At 37.3% G+C, this 18,043-nt stretch overlaps 1 protein-coding gene across 2 annotated transcripts in view; it reads right to left on the bottom strand.

The window, feature by feature from the left end:
• Positions 1-2,220: 2,220 nt before the first annotated feature.
• Positions 2,221-18,043, bottom strand: part of SENP6 (SUMO specific peptidase 6) — an 81,861-nt gene continuing 66,038 nt past the window's right edge. For both annotated transcript variants that reach the window (XM_026102273.2, XM_026102274.2), the window contains 6 exons: positions 16,253-16,686; positions 13,050-13,153; positions 10,797-10,885; positions 6,724-6,792; positions 6,492-6,642; positions 2,221-3,405 (listed from right to left, as the gene is read on the bottom strand). In XM_026102273.2, coding sequence (XP_025958058.1) covers positions 3,196-3,405; positions 6,492-6,642; positions 6,724-6,792; positions 10,797-10,885; positions 13,050-13,153; positions 16,253-16,686 — 1,057 coding nt within the window. In that variant the 3' untranslated portion in view covers positions 2,221-3,195. The remainder of the gene's footprint in view (positions 3,406-6,491; positions 6,643-6,723; positions 6,793-10,796; positions 10,886-13,049; positions 13,154-16,252; positions 16,687-18,043) is intronic.

The raw sequence follows: 18,043 nt of genomic DNA, 5'->3' as shown, positions 1-18,043 counted from the left end.
TTTCCAGAGGAAGTATACTGGGGGAACTAAAAAAATCATTATCGCAGATGCAAAAGCCTCTTGTTCTGCTTTACTGATTTGCTACTCAGTATATAAATTAAATTATCAACAGTGTGGTTTTCTCATTATGGTTAAATTTATTTGATTTTTTCACTCCTTTACTGGATGTTTTTGAGGTTAAATTCTTCCCAAATGAGAGTGTAGTCATTTTTCCTCCCACCTCAAAGATCAACAAGGAAGTTTTTCTATTAGTCTCTGTTCTTTGAAGAGTGTGCTTGGTTTCTCAAACAAGAAAAACAGGAATGTCACAAGGGACTACTTAGATGTCTCTTCTGCTTTTGCAGCTATCCTGCAAATGTGCACCACAAGAACATGCATTTTTTATGCTAAGTAATATAAAACTTTTATAAGAATTCTTAACTGTTATTCTATCCAACATGAAAAACAATACAAACAGATACATCTAATTAGGTAGCCACCTGATCCCTTACACTGCAAAACTGAGTCATGCTACTTTTAAAGTATTTGTAACCTCGAATCTTATAAAGGAATACACAACTTATGCTTTCTTCAGAACATTTTTTTTGTACTATAATTATTAACTAAAAATATACAGTCCCCAGCCCATTAACTTCCACTAAATTAAAACTGATTCAGAGTATTCACTGGTAAAACTCCTTTTTAGATAGCAAAGCCCATTACTGTACTCACCATTATGTTAAAAACAAATCTTATACCTATTTAGCTCATTTAATAGTGAACTTTGTACACCAAGTTAAAAAAGTTTTAAATAACTCATTCTTAATTCTGTTTTTTTCTATTAACATCACATTTTATTAAAAAAATAAGTTTCCTATATTCCACATGTATATTAGCTTGCTCTATATGACTGAAGATCTCAAGACCTTTAACATTAAATGATAATAAATCAAACACTTTTTCTTCACAGCTTTGAAAAAGGGGAGGGAGGAAGAAGGGGAGGACAGGAAAGAAGAAGGAAGAGGAGGAAGCACCAGGCCATTCCTAGCAAGAGAACCAAATAGTTCTACACCATCAAATTATGAACCTGCATCACAAATGTTAGAAAAAGGAAATGTGTTGATCAAATGTGGGTATAGTCCATATAATCAGAACACATCATTGGGGAAAGACTAGACTGCGAAGGAATACATTCTGTTTGCAATTGTCTTGCGTTCCCAAGAAATATATTTCCTTCCTTCTCTGTGAGCCACCGTTGATTTACTTGCATTTGTATAAATACTACTATTCCAGAATGTCAGTTGCACTAAAACCAGATACAAGACACTGCAGGGAAACAATCTGAACCTATTTTATCACAAAATTTCCCCAACAATGGCAAGAATGATGGATAAATTTGATGGAGAAAACAACTCAGAGGTATGTGCATTACATACTTAATTTGTAATCCAAAAGATTGCCCAAACAGATTTTCAACAAGAAACCTCTGTGTAGGAGCCTTCCCTAACATGTATGCGTGGTGCTTACTTTTTCTCCATGGGGCCCAGGGTTTATGCAAGAAGAGAGAGAGATGAGGGAATGAACAACTCCCCTAAATCCCATGGGTTATCTGTGCAAAAGATTAGCAGCCCACAGTGTATTGCTCTATGTGCAATCACTCTGCCTTGGTGAACCCACTTTTAAACAGAGGGTTTCACAGAGAGAGTCACCTGTGCAGGAATGCCCTGGCAGTAATGTCATTAGCAGCCACATTTTCAGGGTTTAGTGGGAATGAAAACCTCATGGAGAACCCGAAGTACTGGGTTAGACTTGATCTTGTGTGTAGACTGATCTTGGAAGGACAGAGTTCAGCTAATGAATTCTCTGCTTCTTCTCTTTGGGAGAAGGAAATGACAAATTATATTCCCAGTAAAACAATCAGGAGAGAAAATAGTGTCTGTAAGGAGGGACAGAAGGTCCCTCTCTTCCCCTGACAGATTTGTTTCTGGGAAGAGACAGTCTCCAGCTCCCTTCAAAGATATCTATATTAGTGTAAGACTGGATATATATACCCTTGCAAGAACCACTTCTTATTTTCCTTGTTTGAATACCAAAGCCTTTTTAACAAGGATAAAAAGCTTTGCACTATAAACAACAATGGAATTTTAGATTGTTTTAAAATCAAAATACACTGGAAACATCCAAACAAATCCCAAACATTAGTCTGATGCTACCTAAAGCCAAGAACAAACAAGCAAGCAATGAACACTGATATTTTGGTTTTTTGCGTGGATATTACAAAAAATAGTAATCATACACTTTTTTTTTTAAATGTTCATTACTTAGATAAAGCACATATGAATGTAACATTCAGAATTGTAACATAGAAAATGTAATGTGGGCAATCTGCTATTCCAAGTACACTTACCAAAATACAATTTTATAATGAAGAAAGTCTCAAAATACACCTGTACAACAATTGGGATCCACAAAATATGATTTAATAGTATCACTCAAGATCACTTCATTGAAACCACTTTTATAATACTGCTTGAATAGTAATCTCTGGTCAAAGAGCATTCTCCCCCTTTCCCTAGCCCATCCCACTAAAGCAAGTGTGGAATTTTAATTGCAATGCATATCTTTTAAAACCCCAAATCTGAAGCAGTCCTATTAACTATTACACTGCCTACACTTAGATACTGTGAGGATGAGAATCACCCTCTCTGAGGCCTTGGTACACGGAGACACCTACCCATATTATTGTTTGTAGCGCAAGCAGAATAATCTTGTAAAGGGTAACTAAATAGGGTCAAAATATGAATTATCTTACTACCAAATCATTCCCTATGTGTTACTTAAGCCTGTAACATTACAACTTTACTGAAAAAGAAAAAGTTAACCATTTTATCCTATAAATATTTTCTTTATTTGCTTTATGTTTAGAAGTTGCTATTTTAGTTCTATTAACAGAAATACATAACAAAAGCTCCCTAACAAGTGGAAAAAAAAAGTAATTACAAATGCTGAAAAAGGTGGCCTCATTAACATATGTACAGACTTACTTACTTAATACACATCTTTGTCAGAATTAATTCATTTTATGACACACATTTATACAGGCATTAAACATTCCCAAGTAACTCTGAGCAGAGAATATGCCAATTCTTTAGTCTGGGCAGACAAAATGTGTATTTCAATTTTGATTGTGGAGCTAACATGCAACAGATACAACATTCAGTCTGAGCTGCTGTTGATAAGTTGTTCTGTTCCTTCTTGCAAAGATCTTTCTGTTGAATTTGGATCCTTCAGTCCCTTCTTTTCTTTGTTCTGCTGTTCCTGCAGTTTCAGGATTATTTTTCGGATTTCTTCTCTTTTAGTTTTCATTCTTGGGCGTGGAAACCAGTCTGTTAAATTCATTGGTAGCTCAAAACTCAGAATGGGATTCTGAAAAGAAAGTTCATTTGGAGAGTACAGTAAGAAACTGTAACTTGAACGACTGGAGAGAACTTCTGTAGCAGGAAAAAGCATACTCCTCCCCCTCATTTAGTCAGCCTCAAATGAAATTTCTACAGCTTCCACTCGTACAATTAAGGTCAAATAAATCAAGCCACAGTATGTTATATAATACCTTTCATCCAGGTCACAGTTCTGGTTACAAGAGTGCCCAAATAACCTACTCAGTTTGCTACATCTTTCGGATAAAGCATTTGGCTGCATAAATATGTGATAGAAATTATTTTAAAAAGAAGAAAGAAAATTGTTGTAATGGTATAGCAACATTTCTTGAAGGTGACTACCATCAAAATCCAGAGCTGATTGAGAATCCGTGGTTACATATTCTTACTCTCATAAATACCTTTAGGACCATAACCACCTATGAAATTTAGTTTTACTTTTCACCCAAAAAACAGAGCCAAAGAAAAGTCTCTGGACATTGCCAGCCCTTTTTATATTTGCATTCTGTTTTCTTGACAGAACTTATTCATCCAAAAAAATAACAGAATGATTACTACAAAACATATGTATGGCACTTCAAGTTTCTGTAACATCGTATAGCAGTTTCACCTGAACTGAATAACCAGTGTGTGAAATAGTGTTTTCTCTCAAATAAATCCTATGCGTATTCCAGTTTACATCACAAAGAGTGAATGACATGCATTTACTAGCAACACTACTTGATAAAAAACTAGTTACCTTCTTTTCAGGAACATGCCAGTGCCTACTCATTGCACTAGCAACAATGTAACTCCACATCCAAACAGAACATTAAATAGAAAAGAGGGCAATAAAAAACTATGTTGAACAGACTTTGCTAATGAAACTACTTAATACTAGCTGTAGTAGACTTCAGAAAAATGACCATAAAGATGCAGATAACTGTGGACAGATCAGGGTCTCTATACCTTCAGTTCTGAAATAGGCCACACAAAGGAATAAGCACGTCAATAAAAACTCATTAGTGTAGTTACTGAAAATAGAAATTTCAAATGAAATTTGGACACATCCTTAACTAGGGCTTTTTTGTTTTTTGGTTCAGTTTGGGGGGGAAAGTGAAGAAATAGGTCAGAAGCCTAGCACACATATTATGCTGCCTCCTGTCCTCACCCGCCGTCGCAGTACCTGGGTCTGCACCCCATTACACACACGTGCAACACGTGGGTCACAGGAAGGACGAGCTTCCCCCTTTGCATACTCTTTCATCCCGAACTGACATTATCCATTCGACTGCCAAAACCCCAATTTCCGTGACCTTTTTACGGTCTTTTATGACGGCCAGTCAGGGGTTTCGATCGCTAAGCCAACATTTGGGGGGTGCCCCCCCCCGCCCAGCGCCGACTCCTCCCGCGGCGCCGCGGCGCCCTCTGCCGGCCCCCGCCGCCGCCCGCAGCCTGGCCCCACGGAGCACCGCTGACTCCAGCCCCCCGCCCCGCCCCGCGGTCTTTTTACTTCATTTTCCAGAAAGCTGAAGGGAAAACTAGGGATGACACATTGGGCAGGCCGCCGAGTTGTCCCTGACGGGCTGAATGTGGCAATGCTGAACAGCCACTGTGCTGAGGAAGGAGTGGAAAATTACTCGCTGTGATAGCAGGCACTTGTGTTCCTAAATACCCTACATACCCATGTCAAATGAGTCCTGGTTCTAAGAAAATACACATGTCAGGATTTTAATGCTTATTATTAAAAAACAGGATATTTGAAATAAATCCTTGGAACAAAGGAAAAGATGTGCATGAATTACCCACAAACATCAAATTCAACACAACTGCCGCGCGCTCCCCAATTCCATTTCTACAGCTGCTGAAAATTAGTTAGTGAGATTTGTGTAACTTTTCAAATATATTTGCAACTGAAATTATAGCTCAATAAGTGCAAGATATTGAAGCACTGTGCAGCTAGCACACCTTTTACTTTTCCACTAATGTCACTTTGGAGAACACCCTGTGATTTGAGAGTCATCCCTGTTCCCTGGCTGACAAAGCTTCTACATCCTGCAAGACCAGAGAGGACAAGAGATTCAGCCTGTCATAATTCAGCAATTAATTCGCAAGAAGGAAGGGGCTAAAAACTATCAAAATTTGGTTGCCCAATACATACCCCCATTTACAAAACCAAAAGCACTGAAAGACAGTTTAAGCTCTCACAGTGGGACTCAGCGCAGAGGCAGAAGGATATTCACAGGTCTGAGCTTTGTTCTGCCGTAGTACACTCTGCTACAACCCTGCTGCTATCATATGAAGTACATGTAAACAAGGCGGGTGGAAGGCAGAAGAAATCAGCAATGAGTAAGTTACAAAAGAGTTTAGGATCAGTGCCATAGAATGGTATGGACCATAAATAAAGTTAATGTCCCATACAGGCAACCTCTCACTTCATCTCTTCTCCCAACCCAGACTTGAGGGTTCCTCCACTTGTGAAAAAGAACATCAGCTTTAACTTGAAGGCCAAGACTGTATTAAGAGTTTTACCACTTTCTTCAGTGGAATCAGGATGTAGCCTTTAGCTGTAATGGTTCAGTTACTGCATTAGTGGACGATTCATCTTACACATTTTAATGCAACTGAAAAAGTCTAAAACAGCTGTGTCATACTACTGATTTTATTCAAAGTCACATTTCCTAAACAGAGAAAAAAGGGGAAAAAGAGCAAGCTTTTTGTACCACATCTTTGGTTTTGATTTTTAATAAACACAAATTTGAACTCTGTTTTTAACTGGATAATTTTTAAAGGCTATACACTGTAAGACAGCAAAGGAAGACTTTAAGTATTTTTTCCTCAACATTTTATCAGAAAAATTCCATGACTTCCAATTTCTGTGCTGTGGTATAGATGTGCAACTAAAAATGATCATTAGTCTTTTTTTCCCCCCAGAAAGTATTCATTATTATGTATGTTAATGCATAAATTAAATTAAAAATATATAGATAGCAGTGACACCTACAGTAAAGAGGTTTTTACCATTGTAATGATTTTATTAGCTCACATTTCATTGCTGCAGGATACAAAACAAATAATGACACAAAAAATACGTACCTCAAAAAAACTCTCCACATACTGCAATATGTACACTCCACAATCACTAAAGTTATTTTGTTGTGGCACTTTGGGATTGGAACCTTTCATGACATCTTTGGAAAAGCTTCTTTTATTGCCTTTCCTGACTTCCCATTCCACCTCTAAGTACCTATGATGAAAGACCATGAAAATTAAAACTGTTTTTTTTTTCCTTGCATAATTTTGAAAAAGTTAGAGATATAAAACTTACTCCCTTAGTGTTTTCACAACATTTGACCGGGAAGGGCCTCTCAGTGAGTCCATTAGCAAAATGCAAGGCCTATGAGAGAACACAGTTTTTAGGTACACTGTATTTTACAGCAGTTTGGAAAATGAAGTTACACAGCTAGCTATTAAATCAGCTGTGGTGTGATCTTGACAAAAATTAGATCAATACTACATAGTTTTGCCAACACTACTATAATCCCCTAACTAGGGTATCTAAATGCAAAATAAGTTATCTTTAGACTTAGCCATTCACTAGGTACAGAAAATTTGAAGACATTTTATTGTCAGATTGAAAGCATTTGTTACAGGTGAGATCTAGTTGCCTAATAAGCCGTCAGGCATCTAGTGCTATTTTAGAGGCACAAGGTATCTGGGTCACCTCCATGAGACTGGAAAGATACAGAACCTACAAACACCCTTCTGGAGGAGGCCAGATGGGACATTCTACAGCACCTAAAAAGACGCTCAGTGTGTATGTTTACAGAAGTGACCCCTCCTGAAAGCTGTATCTGAAAGCTGTCTACTTTATAGTTACCCATAAAACCCGCCTGAACACTGTTTGAAAGACTTTAGAAAAATAATGTATCCATAACCATTTCTTAGAAAACCAAGTCTACTTGAACACTCACCCGTACACTGTAGATTCTTACATCCTATCACTCAAATCTCTAAACATAATCTCCAATGATATCAGCTGTCTTATACACCACAGTTGGATTTATGTATCAGTGCCAATTCATACCAGAGTTCAGAATCTCAGTGTCATATGCAAGAATAATTTTGGGGGATAGATAGGATGCAGTTTACTTCTCATAGAGCTCTGCTTTCTATTTTCTAACAGTAATACACACGTACATCCAGGCAAGGATGTTCTTTATAAAAAGTATTTTGTAGTTCAGTCATGAGCTAGTCCCCTTCTAGAATAACTGAGATAAAGTGGTTAAAGTTACTACCCTGAACTCCAACTACTGTTACAGTTCACCTTTCTCATGTCCAAGTTTGATGGCTCTCCAATTTGGGAAGTACCATTCTCTGTGGGGTAGAGGAAGCAGCCCTACAGCCTCCAGTAAAAGAGAGATTACCACCTGTCAGAGGCAGCCTGCATTAAAGCATGGGAGGATCATAGAACAGTAGAGAGCAATGATAAAGTTAATCAAGTTAAAGTTAACCAGGGGGTCTCTGGCTTTGATGCTAAAACCAAAGCACACTAAACAGAAGTAGCATGACCTCTTAAAGGAAGGTAAGTAATAGTACAGAAGAGGCAGGAGGTAAAACATAAGGAGATAAACTGTAGTTTGCAGAGGCACTTTCAGGAACGTTGACAGAAAGTGGATGGCTTAGTTGAGGAATCACTGTTACACGACGGGCCTCTGATGTCACCAGTACACTAAGGATGCCTAAGCTGAGAACACAGGTGCTGCTCTGGGGCTCTGACGCTTGACCCAGATACAACGATACCCAGTGATTTCTTCTGTGGTATAAATGAGTAGATATCTAGAGAATACTGAATCGTCTTACAGTTTTCCACAGGCAATGGACCTTGGAGGTCCTCGGGTAAAAAGGACAGCATCATGAAGATGGAGACCTTTGCCTGAAGATCTATGTTCTTCATGAAACCTGAAAGATTTTTGAAGGTCTTTGAATCTGTACCTACTGCACCTTGTGCTACCTGCAAAAGTCCACAAAGTTGGCTAGTGTTGAAATGGACTCAGAATCCACTCAATCACATGTTTTGTTCCATTCAAAAAAGCCAGTATTATTTGGGATCTCATACTCAGAGGTAGATATCCACAGCTTGCTGTGCAGAACTCAAAGGACAAACCTCCAGGACAAAGCTTTTGTACCCAAACTATCTACTGGACATCAGTCTCTGAAATGAACTTGATTGCTTTTCTCTAAGTCAACCTGATGACTAGGTACGATGTTAATAGTGCAAATGCTCCAGCTCTCCTAGCCATCTGTTACTTTTGGTAAGTTTCTGAACATAGTGGGACAGGAAAGAGGAATTCTCGAACAGATAGATTTCTCTGTTAGTGCTTCTAAAGCTTCGAGTGGACCCTGGAGCAAAGCCATTAAATGTCTCTAATACTCTGAGATCCCAGCCACTGAGCAGGGTGCACACAACCCACAGAACCATGCAGAATTCCAGCCACAACTACGTAATTGCTGAAACCAGCTGACATGAGCTTAAGAAATCTATTAGTATCAGGAGAGTAACTGAGATAGACTTTACTCTCAGCAGCTCTGACACTGATGGCTCTAGGTGAACCAGAGCTTCAGCTGAAGAACCAGAATCTGTAAGCTGAGATCCATAATAACAGCTGCAGGGGCAAAAAGTCTCAAAGTGGTCAGAAGAACAAAGAGTAGGGAACCAGAAATGATTACCCCTGCTCTTTTGATTCATTTCCACAGCTTGGTTTAGAAATTTAACAGAGTGACCAGTGTGTCACCTCACTACATCAGAGTTGAGTGTGGAAAATTTTTTTATATAGGGTTTGAAGAGGGCCCAGAGGTAAAAACATCGATCTACTTGATTTAAAAGACTGGCAACGTACTTTATTCCATCAGATTGCTGAAAATAAATGAAATGAATCATGCTCTACCTTACAGAACCACATTCGGTGTGGGAAGAAGGGCTGAGCAAAATCATGCCCTCTGCAGATACCATGAAAACTAAAAGTTCTCTGCTCTCAAATGACAGAGCAAGTGTATAGTGACTATCACAATACATATAGCCCATCTGTGATATGGTATTTGCTTCAGGTATTTTCTCCAGGGTGTTACTTTATATTTGGAAGAATACATGTTACTTTTTATTTGTGTATGAAGTAAATTACATTGCTTTTCCTAGGTGAAACCCTACCTATGGATGAAGAAAAATACTTTCCTATGCCAAAATTAAATTGCATCAAATAAACTATGTGTAATCCCATTGAAAATAATATGAATGTTTCATTCTAATATTTAAACACGGGATTCATTTTCATCAGTTTGTCTTTTTTGTGGGGTTTTCACCATTTATAAAGGGAAAGAATACACTTAAAGACAAAACATGATTGTCAAATCACTAAACTGACAGGGAAATTAAAGGGCAGGCTTTTCAGAAATAAACAAAGCAGTTTCAGCTAATCAGCTAAGTTTCAAGTTAATTCTGTCCCTTTAAGAAAACAGTATTTTCAAAACTTCATTATTTTATGACTGCAAACTGGTAAATAAAGACATTAAATATTTGTATGTATCAATCCACAGGTTTGTTTGTACTTCCAAATTAGTCTACACGTGCAATTTTTGAGGTCTAGGCATACAATCACATTAATATTTTTAGGTTTTACTTGTACTTATTTTAACTTCTGATAAAAGAAAGTTATTTATACAAGCAATTCAGGAAAGTATTATGTATAGATAATCCATCAGCAGCATGGGACAACTGTACTGAATTACGAAGTTCATAGCACCACAAAATATTCTTAAAATTCGTAACACAGATGGGGTTTTGCCCCTGTATGCAAATATATTATGGATAATAAATACACTTTTCACAGTACATATATCATTCTATCCTACACTATAATAATATATTGTAAATGCCCTTAGCCTTCTAGTAAGCAATATATTCACAAAGAAGGAAATATTAGAATGGATAAACACATTACAGTGTAAGAAAATGTATTATTAAAGTACATTTTTAATTTAAATACTCTGCTTTTTAATATATAGGGATACATTTAAACATTCTTGTGCACTTTCCTGATGTAGAAATCTAACAGCAAGAGGTCAAAGAACAGCTCTATTTGAAGAAGCTATCTTCACAACTTGAAGCAGCACACAGGCTTAACAGAAACCAAACAGCTATCATTTTGCTCACAGCTTTATTCACTAAATTCTCTGTTCACTGAAGTTGATTATACTACAAAGTATAGAAGTCTCCCTCAAATGCCAATAACATGCTGGTTAAAATGTATTTAGAATGAAGTATGACCACTTCCCATAATTACTGCCTTTTACATTTCATTAGCTTCTAAGTTTGAAGTCTATTTCAATTCTTTTAATACTTACTGCTTGCAGATAGTAGGCTTCAGGTGCCATTGTCCCATTTCTGAATTACAGTTATCATCTGCAAGTCCACCATCATCGCTGCTGTCTTCCTATAACAGCAACATGTTTACAGGTATTTAGAAGCTAATACTGGTTTTCAAATGGATGCAAAAGAAATAACTGTTATACTTACCATTTTTACTCAAGACAAATAACATCAAATTTAAGAAAGCAGTGCTAGCTTTCACCTAAATCCATTCACTGTTTCTAAAATTTGCACTACCAACTTTCAGTCTCACATTGTTTCTCAAATCCATGCTAGAAAGACACAAAGTGAACTCTACTATTAACCACCGAAAATAGAAAAAACCCTACAATCAACATGTTCAAAGCACTGCTGTCTCAAATAGGTGCATCTCCAATGCAGGTTTTCATCCAAATTTCAAGTATTTTTCCTTGTTAATGATTACTAGAAACTTGTTTGGCAATTTCATGTATGTTGATCTTCTAGATGAATGGGGAGAAAAATCTGCAATGAACTCAGAAGTACTTGACCCTTGCTCCAGAATCACACCAAAAGTTGTCCCAACTTCGTTCTTAGAGCAAGGGAAATCAAAAAGCAACCTGACACGATGCTACACAAACTGACACGCCGCAAGCCTGGAAATATTCTTTAACCTTTTGATTTCAATATTGATTGCTATGAAGGATATGTAAGTTTCATAAGCATGAAGTTCTTATATTTAAAAGCACTCCAAAGATCCATACACTTTCTTACCTCTAAAAGAGTACTACTGAGTTCACTACTAATACCACAAACCATTGTGTTGCAGGGAAAGAGATGCTTTCCAAAAACAACAGTAACCCCCACATCAACATGATTTGGAAAATTTTTGGTGATAATTATGTACACTTCACTAACACGCAGGGTCCTGTGACTGAAATTCTCATGTTATGCCATCAAAATTTTATTGTATTAGAAACGACTGCCTTGTTCCTAATACTCCTGTTTCTATTGCAGCCTCAACTCAATTTTTGGCAGATGAGAAAGTGTATTCAGCCTGTCATGGTCTACCATTTCTGTACTCGAGTTGTGCATTGTAGAAGATATCAGTGACAGCTTCAAATTGAGCTGAATTTTAAGCTGCACTGCAACCGAGGAAGTCAGCATCTTTTCCTCCTCTCAAGGAACATGTGCTGACCATGTGCTTTCTTCACTGCCTTCATGCCATATACTCCAGCTTGGAAACACCCTACTCATCATCCTCCATCTCCAGGGAACTCTAGGAACTGCTATAAAATAGGGAAGAATCAAAGAACGTTGTCATGTAACATGATGGGAGAGGTTGGTTGAGTCTGTTTGAAAGCACAGTTAGGTTTCAACATAAACTGAAGGTTTTGTGTGCATGCACACACATACATATAATTTGGAAGGCATTATTAATAGCTGCAGGCTTTGGAAAACAAATGTTTGTTCTGGACTCGAAGGTGAAAAAGAGGCAATTCCTAGACTGTATATCTGACAGCCTCCAATTCTTTATTTTGGACAACTTGGAGTCGTACACCTGGAACAGGAACAGGAAGGCCCATTAAGAAGAGTAACTGCTGAACTTCTAACTTGCTCTCATTGAACTTGCATTGCAGAGACAACAGAACAAGGGAATAATGCCCTCATACCCAAGTAGGGAGTCAATAAAGGACACTTTAATGATCTGAGACCTTTCACAACTCAAAAATCTAAACTTTGTCCAATCTCCAACTTGAATAAGAACTTGATTATAAATCCATGTTGTTTAAATTTGTTTAGAAAAACATCAACAAACCAAAACAGTAAAGTAGCACCTACTTATAAATGTGTCTGTTTATATCAAAAAATTGGAGCTGAAAGAAGAGCAACCTGTTCTTGGGTCTGTTGGGTAGACATGGGGCAGCTGGGGGAGAGGAGAGACAGATAATTGTTGTTTTGATTTGTTTTTTTTAGGTGTTTCACTAAAATCGTTGTATAGTGTTGTCACTATGCCAAAGACTCAAAGTTAAATGCAAGATCAGTACAGCAGTTTCCTACTAAACAGTTCAATAAAAGAATGCACAATCCTCTGTTTTCAGGTAAATTGCAAAGTTTTGTAAGTAACCAGTGCTCTGGATCTTAAACTGCTAAAGGTAAACTAGCTTTATGCAATGCATACTTGCAATCTATACACAGCTTTTAAACTGTCTATTCTGAACACAAAGTAACAGTTTCCATTTCCCAAATAAAATCTGTAATTTTTTTACCTGGTTATCTTGGTCTTCAGAAAAATCTATAAGCTCATCTTCATTTAGTTTACTGCCATCAGCTGAGTCTTCACTATAGTTCAGTCTGATTTTGTGCAAGCCATCTGTATCAACCACAGACAGTAGTATATTTAAACATCAAATACTACACCATCATTGAAGACCAAACTAATTTTAAATACCTCAAGTTTGCTAACGGTTGTTCACAAGAACTGTGATACAGCTGACAAGCATTATTTGATTCATGCATACAAGCCTAAAGTGAAAAGTTTCTAAGTAACACAGCACAAATTGTACTTTACTCTGAGAAAAGCTTAAAATAAATAAATAAATAAATGAAAACTATATAAAAATAGACTAAAACCCATCATGAAGTTACCACTGTAGTTCCATAAGAACTTTACAACAGTACTAACTGGTACTGCTACCAGAAGAGGTAGTCCCATCCTGTCCCCAATTCAACTGCTTATTCCCATCCCTAAGCGGTTTCTTCCCTGTGCCATCAAATGCATCCACACACAGTGAACCAGACTGAGGAAGTCAGCCAAAAGCTTATTGTTTTTATCTTGAACGAGTTCTTTGACCAGATTTGCTCTGAAGTTACATGAAGACTTACGCTGGTAAAAAACGAAAGGGAACATGCTGCTAGGGAGGGTAGAAAGCAGGATAAGCTCTTTTGGGAGCAGTAGCTTAGAAATGTTTGTGAAACTACAGCGTCTGCTACATAAAAAAAGAGTATGTGTAAGTTTATGTCACTAGCAGAATTCTGCTTTGTAAATTCATTCCTTACCCCTTTACATATTTAGTCACATGGGAAACAGCATCAAATGAAAAAAGAACAATGTTACAGCTATACCTGTGAAGGAAGCAGATACAGACAGCTACAGGCTCACTGCTCTTACTATACCACTATATCAGACTTCAAAACACATTCTGAAAGAAAAAGTACTGAACCATGTGGAAATAAATGAAAACTGGATAACTCATGCCAGCAAAACCTGGTATTTTTATAAGACAACTTATCCTAGAAAAGGGAGGTATCTCAAACATCACAAAAATAGAGGAGAAGGAACTATTAGGTATTAAAGAAAATGAAGATTTCAACAAGAACAGTAAATGGGGCAATGAACTAGCTAAAGTCAAAAACAGAAGAGCTGCATTCAAAATTGAAGGAATAGTTTGGAAAGAGGTTATTAGTGGAGTTCCATAGGGACAAACTTGAGAATTAATATTACTCAGTATTTTTAAAAAGACCTCAGCACAAGAAGTAGGCCATATACTAACGCGGCTTATTGATGACACAGTCCTAGCAGATAAAAATTGGGACTGAGAAGAATCATAGTATCACACAAGAACTGAATGACTTTTCAGCATTGAGCAGTAAAAATGTGATTTGTAAGTAATAAAAAAGTACTTTGGATGATTTCTTCAATGTTATTTAGGTATTAACTGGTACTGAGTTACAAGTGAGACACCTGGATCAAAACATCTGTGTTTAGGTTCCCACGTGCAGATGTCTAGGGTCTCACAATATTAAGTGGAAACCATAGGCAGAGGAGAGAGCTACTCAACAAACAGCTACTATTTAACAACTACTTTAGGGTGAGCAGAGGAGCTCTCTAGGCTTTACTGACTATACTGCTGAAGAGTGGTACTTTTGACATATCCTAAGATATCCAGCACATACGCACCGGTTTGGCAGAGTTAAGAGTTAGGATTCATGCCCTTCTGGAGAAAGAACTGGCAAGACAGTCAAGTGCTATATCCCCATCATCCATCTGATAGGAATGGGAGTTTAGGCACCTAGCATACCTAAGTTTGGATGTCTAAATATATTTTGAGTGTCAATCTCAAATTGAGTCTCATTCTTACAGGCCTGTGAAATGGGACTGTGACCAATAAGAATAGCTGCATTAACCAAAGAGCACCTGCAACGGCTGAGCAACAGTCCAAGTGTTTTAGTGACAGAATGACCATCAGCCACCAACAAAATGCAGCCATAAAAAAACTAAAATGTAATTCTAGCAAAAATGTATTTCATAAAGAACATTCCCTCCAACTACAGAGAAGTAACAGCAGCAGCATTCAAGACAGTGATGAGACTTTACTATATAGCAGCAATACCATAAACAGTTACAATCACATCTAGGTTGAAAAATCAATTCAGACAAGAATAAATTAAAAGGAAAAAAAAAAAACCCTGGAGAACAGACAATGCTGTCAGAAAAACAAGCTCAGTATATATTACCCATGGAAAAATTTAGGCTAGAAAATAGGAAGTGGTTTACAGCCTCTAAGATGTTAGAGTTAAAATCATAATGGCCCACAGTATACAGATTAAACCATGACTGATAGTCTTTTCAGACTTTTTACTATGAAACTATGCAATTACTTACAATGCATAAAGCAAATTAAGTCAGTAGGAATGCTCAGTGCCTGAAGTAAGAGTTCTTGCATCACCAGATGTTTTAGTCTCTATGACTCAAGTGGATCCAAACCTTGCAGTGAGCAGAAAGAATACAAGTGTCTTTTCCTTCACTTGCCTTTAAATAGTGTCAGCTGCTTTGCTCACTTTTGTACATATGCTGTTCCAGATCACTGCAACTACTGATATCAACCTCTACAGAAGAGATGGCTACTACTGCATGGAGAAAACTTCTCTAAATGTAACACAGTGGTCATATGAGAGATTAAAAAAAATTTTTTTCTTCTCAGTCTTTTCATAAACCTTCCATCAGCACCCTAAAGAAGTTAATGGTACTGAAATAAAACCTCAAATGCTAGAAGCCACTGGAATTAAGGTTGTTCACACAATCTGAATTCATCTCCCCCATGAGTGCACACATTATGAACATCCATGGTCAAAAGATCATCAGCTGCTGTTCTTTCCTTAACCTTTCCAGTCTCAACTGGTACAAGGTAACTGATATTTACAAAACAACTCAGCATGACAAAAGGTTGTGTGACAGGGGAATTTATCTGATTTGGGAAAACAATGGTTTATCTCTAGCTTTATGTCATGACAGTCACGTCAACAGTTAAAAACATTTTTATATGTAATGGTACATTAGTCACATTGTGAGCACTTGAGCCACATGCTATTCAGTTTTCAAAGTATGGAATTTATGCAATTGCAAAGTAAGTCAGAGCTGTGAAATCTTCAAATTTTTCATTAATGTATGTATATTTTTACAACTACATACCAATAGATTGGCCAGCAGCTGTGAATTCACCCTGTATACCATTTTCATCTGGAGACCTATGGTCAAGTTTATGGCATGCTGACTGCACAGTGTTAGGTTCTTCCACATCACTGTCTATTTGATTTAGTTTTTTGAAAACACTTTTTCCCCTACAGGGACTTCTTCTACAACATGAAGACTCACTGTCCTCTGTTTCAGTGTTTGGGTCAATTAAAGCTGTGTTATACTTTTTGGTCAATGTCTTCTTTGTCGTGGACTTGGAAGGCGAGTTTTGTACATCTAACTCATTTGGCAAAGGAGATGGAGTGTTGCTCTCTCCATCTGAAGAGGAAGATTTTATCTGTGTTGCAGCATTTTCATGATAGTGAGGATTTGGTTCATATTTAGGTTTTTCTAAACCAGGAAAACAGATGACAGCCAAAAACCAATGGGCACTGCAAAGGAAAAATACATTAGTAAGTAACTAGCAATTGTTAAAACAAAAAACACCAAAACACGGACACACAAAACCAAACCCTCTCCCCCATAGTTATCAAGGATAGATAGCAGTAGCTGTTTGCACTAACATGATGCAGTTAATTGAAAACAGATGTTGTCTAAATAGTTATTTCAATTTGCTCATACATGAATGCTTTGAATTAAGCATTCTTTTGGAAAATATTCTTTATTACTGCACGAATTGGATTGTAGCTTTCATGTTTTATGGCTGGTATAAAGTTTTCTAGAAGTTCATATCTAGCAACACAAGCAGTTGGATCCAACAATACAGCTGAATTGCCCATATTTTTTAGCCTACTAGATATTCCAACTGTGTATGATGCTTCAAATTTTTAAAGCACTTTAGTTACCAGTGAAGAAAAAAAAAAGGGAGAGGAGGGCGAAGAGTGCTATCACCTGCTATGATAAGTAATACATGATAGGTAATGCTATCACCACCACTCTGTTGCCATGCTTACCCTTAAAAACTACTAGAAAACAGAACGGACATTCTAACCCTCTCAAGGTAAAAAATAGCAATATCCCCTAACCCAAAAAAGGATAAGAAAGAAATTTTGCCCCAATTTTTTCCCATTTTCTTGCCACTACAGACTTCACTGAGTCTCCAATCAATCAGAAATGGAGCAGCAGCAAATTCAGCCACTGAGACACTGCACATGGATATAGGACTGACCTGATTTAGAGATTATCTGAAGGTTCTGTGATTTACTGCAGCGACTAGCAAAACAAAGTCCAGATTTGTACTGTGCAAATGAAGCCATGTTTTAATGTTTTAGGAAAAAAAAGCAGTAGCTAAAAACATGAGGAGTCTAATTGACATTTAAAAAAATTAAATAGATGATTAAGAAGCCTGAAGTCCATCAAAAGTCAATGGCTGTTAAGATAAACCCTGGAATTTGGGTTATGGGGTATCCTATGAACATATGCTTTATTACCAGTTATATAAATAGACTAGCAAAGTAACTGGTATCCAAAAGGAAAATAGTTTGCTCTTTTAAATGTTACAAGCTATCTCCATTTGAGATTTGAACAAAAAGAACTATACTCCCACAGGACACTGCCGCAGTCATGGTCAAATCAACTGTTTCGTTTTAAAGTTAATTCTCCCTTAGATTAGTCCTCCCCCTCCCCCCCCCCCTTCAGTTACTGCAGTTTTACAACTTCCTAGCTGTTTAGCCCACATTCCCTAAACTAGTGGTTATGGGAGAGTAGATATTAAAGTCCAGCAACTCCAAAACAATAATTTCTAGAATGAAGTCTTAAAACAGATTCCAGAATAAATAGCTGGCCCCT

Source organism: Dromaius novaehollandiae, chromosome 3, assembly GCF_036370855.1.
Source record: "Dromaius novaehollandiae isolate bDroNov1 chromosome 3, bDroNov1.hap1, whole genome shotgun sequence".
NCBI lineage: Eukaryota > Metazoa > Chordata > Aves > Casuariiformes > Dromaiidae > Dromaius > Dromaius novaehollandiae.
Note: the sequence above shows the minus strand (reverse complement) of the source record. Positions and strands in the feature narration are given on the sequence as shown.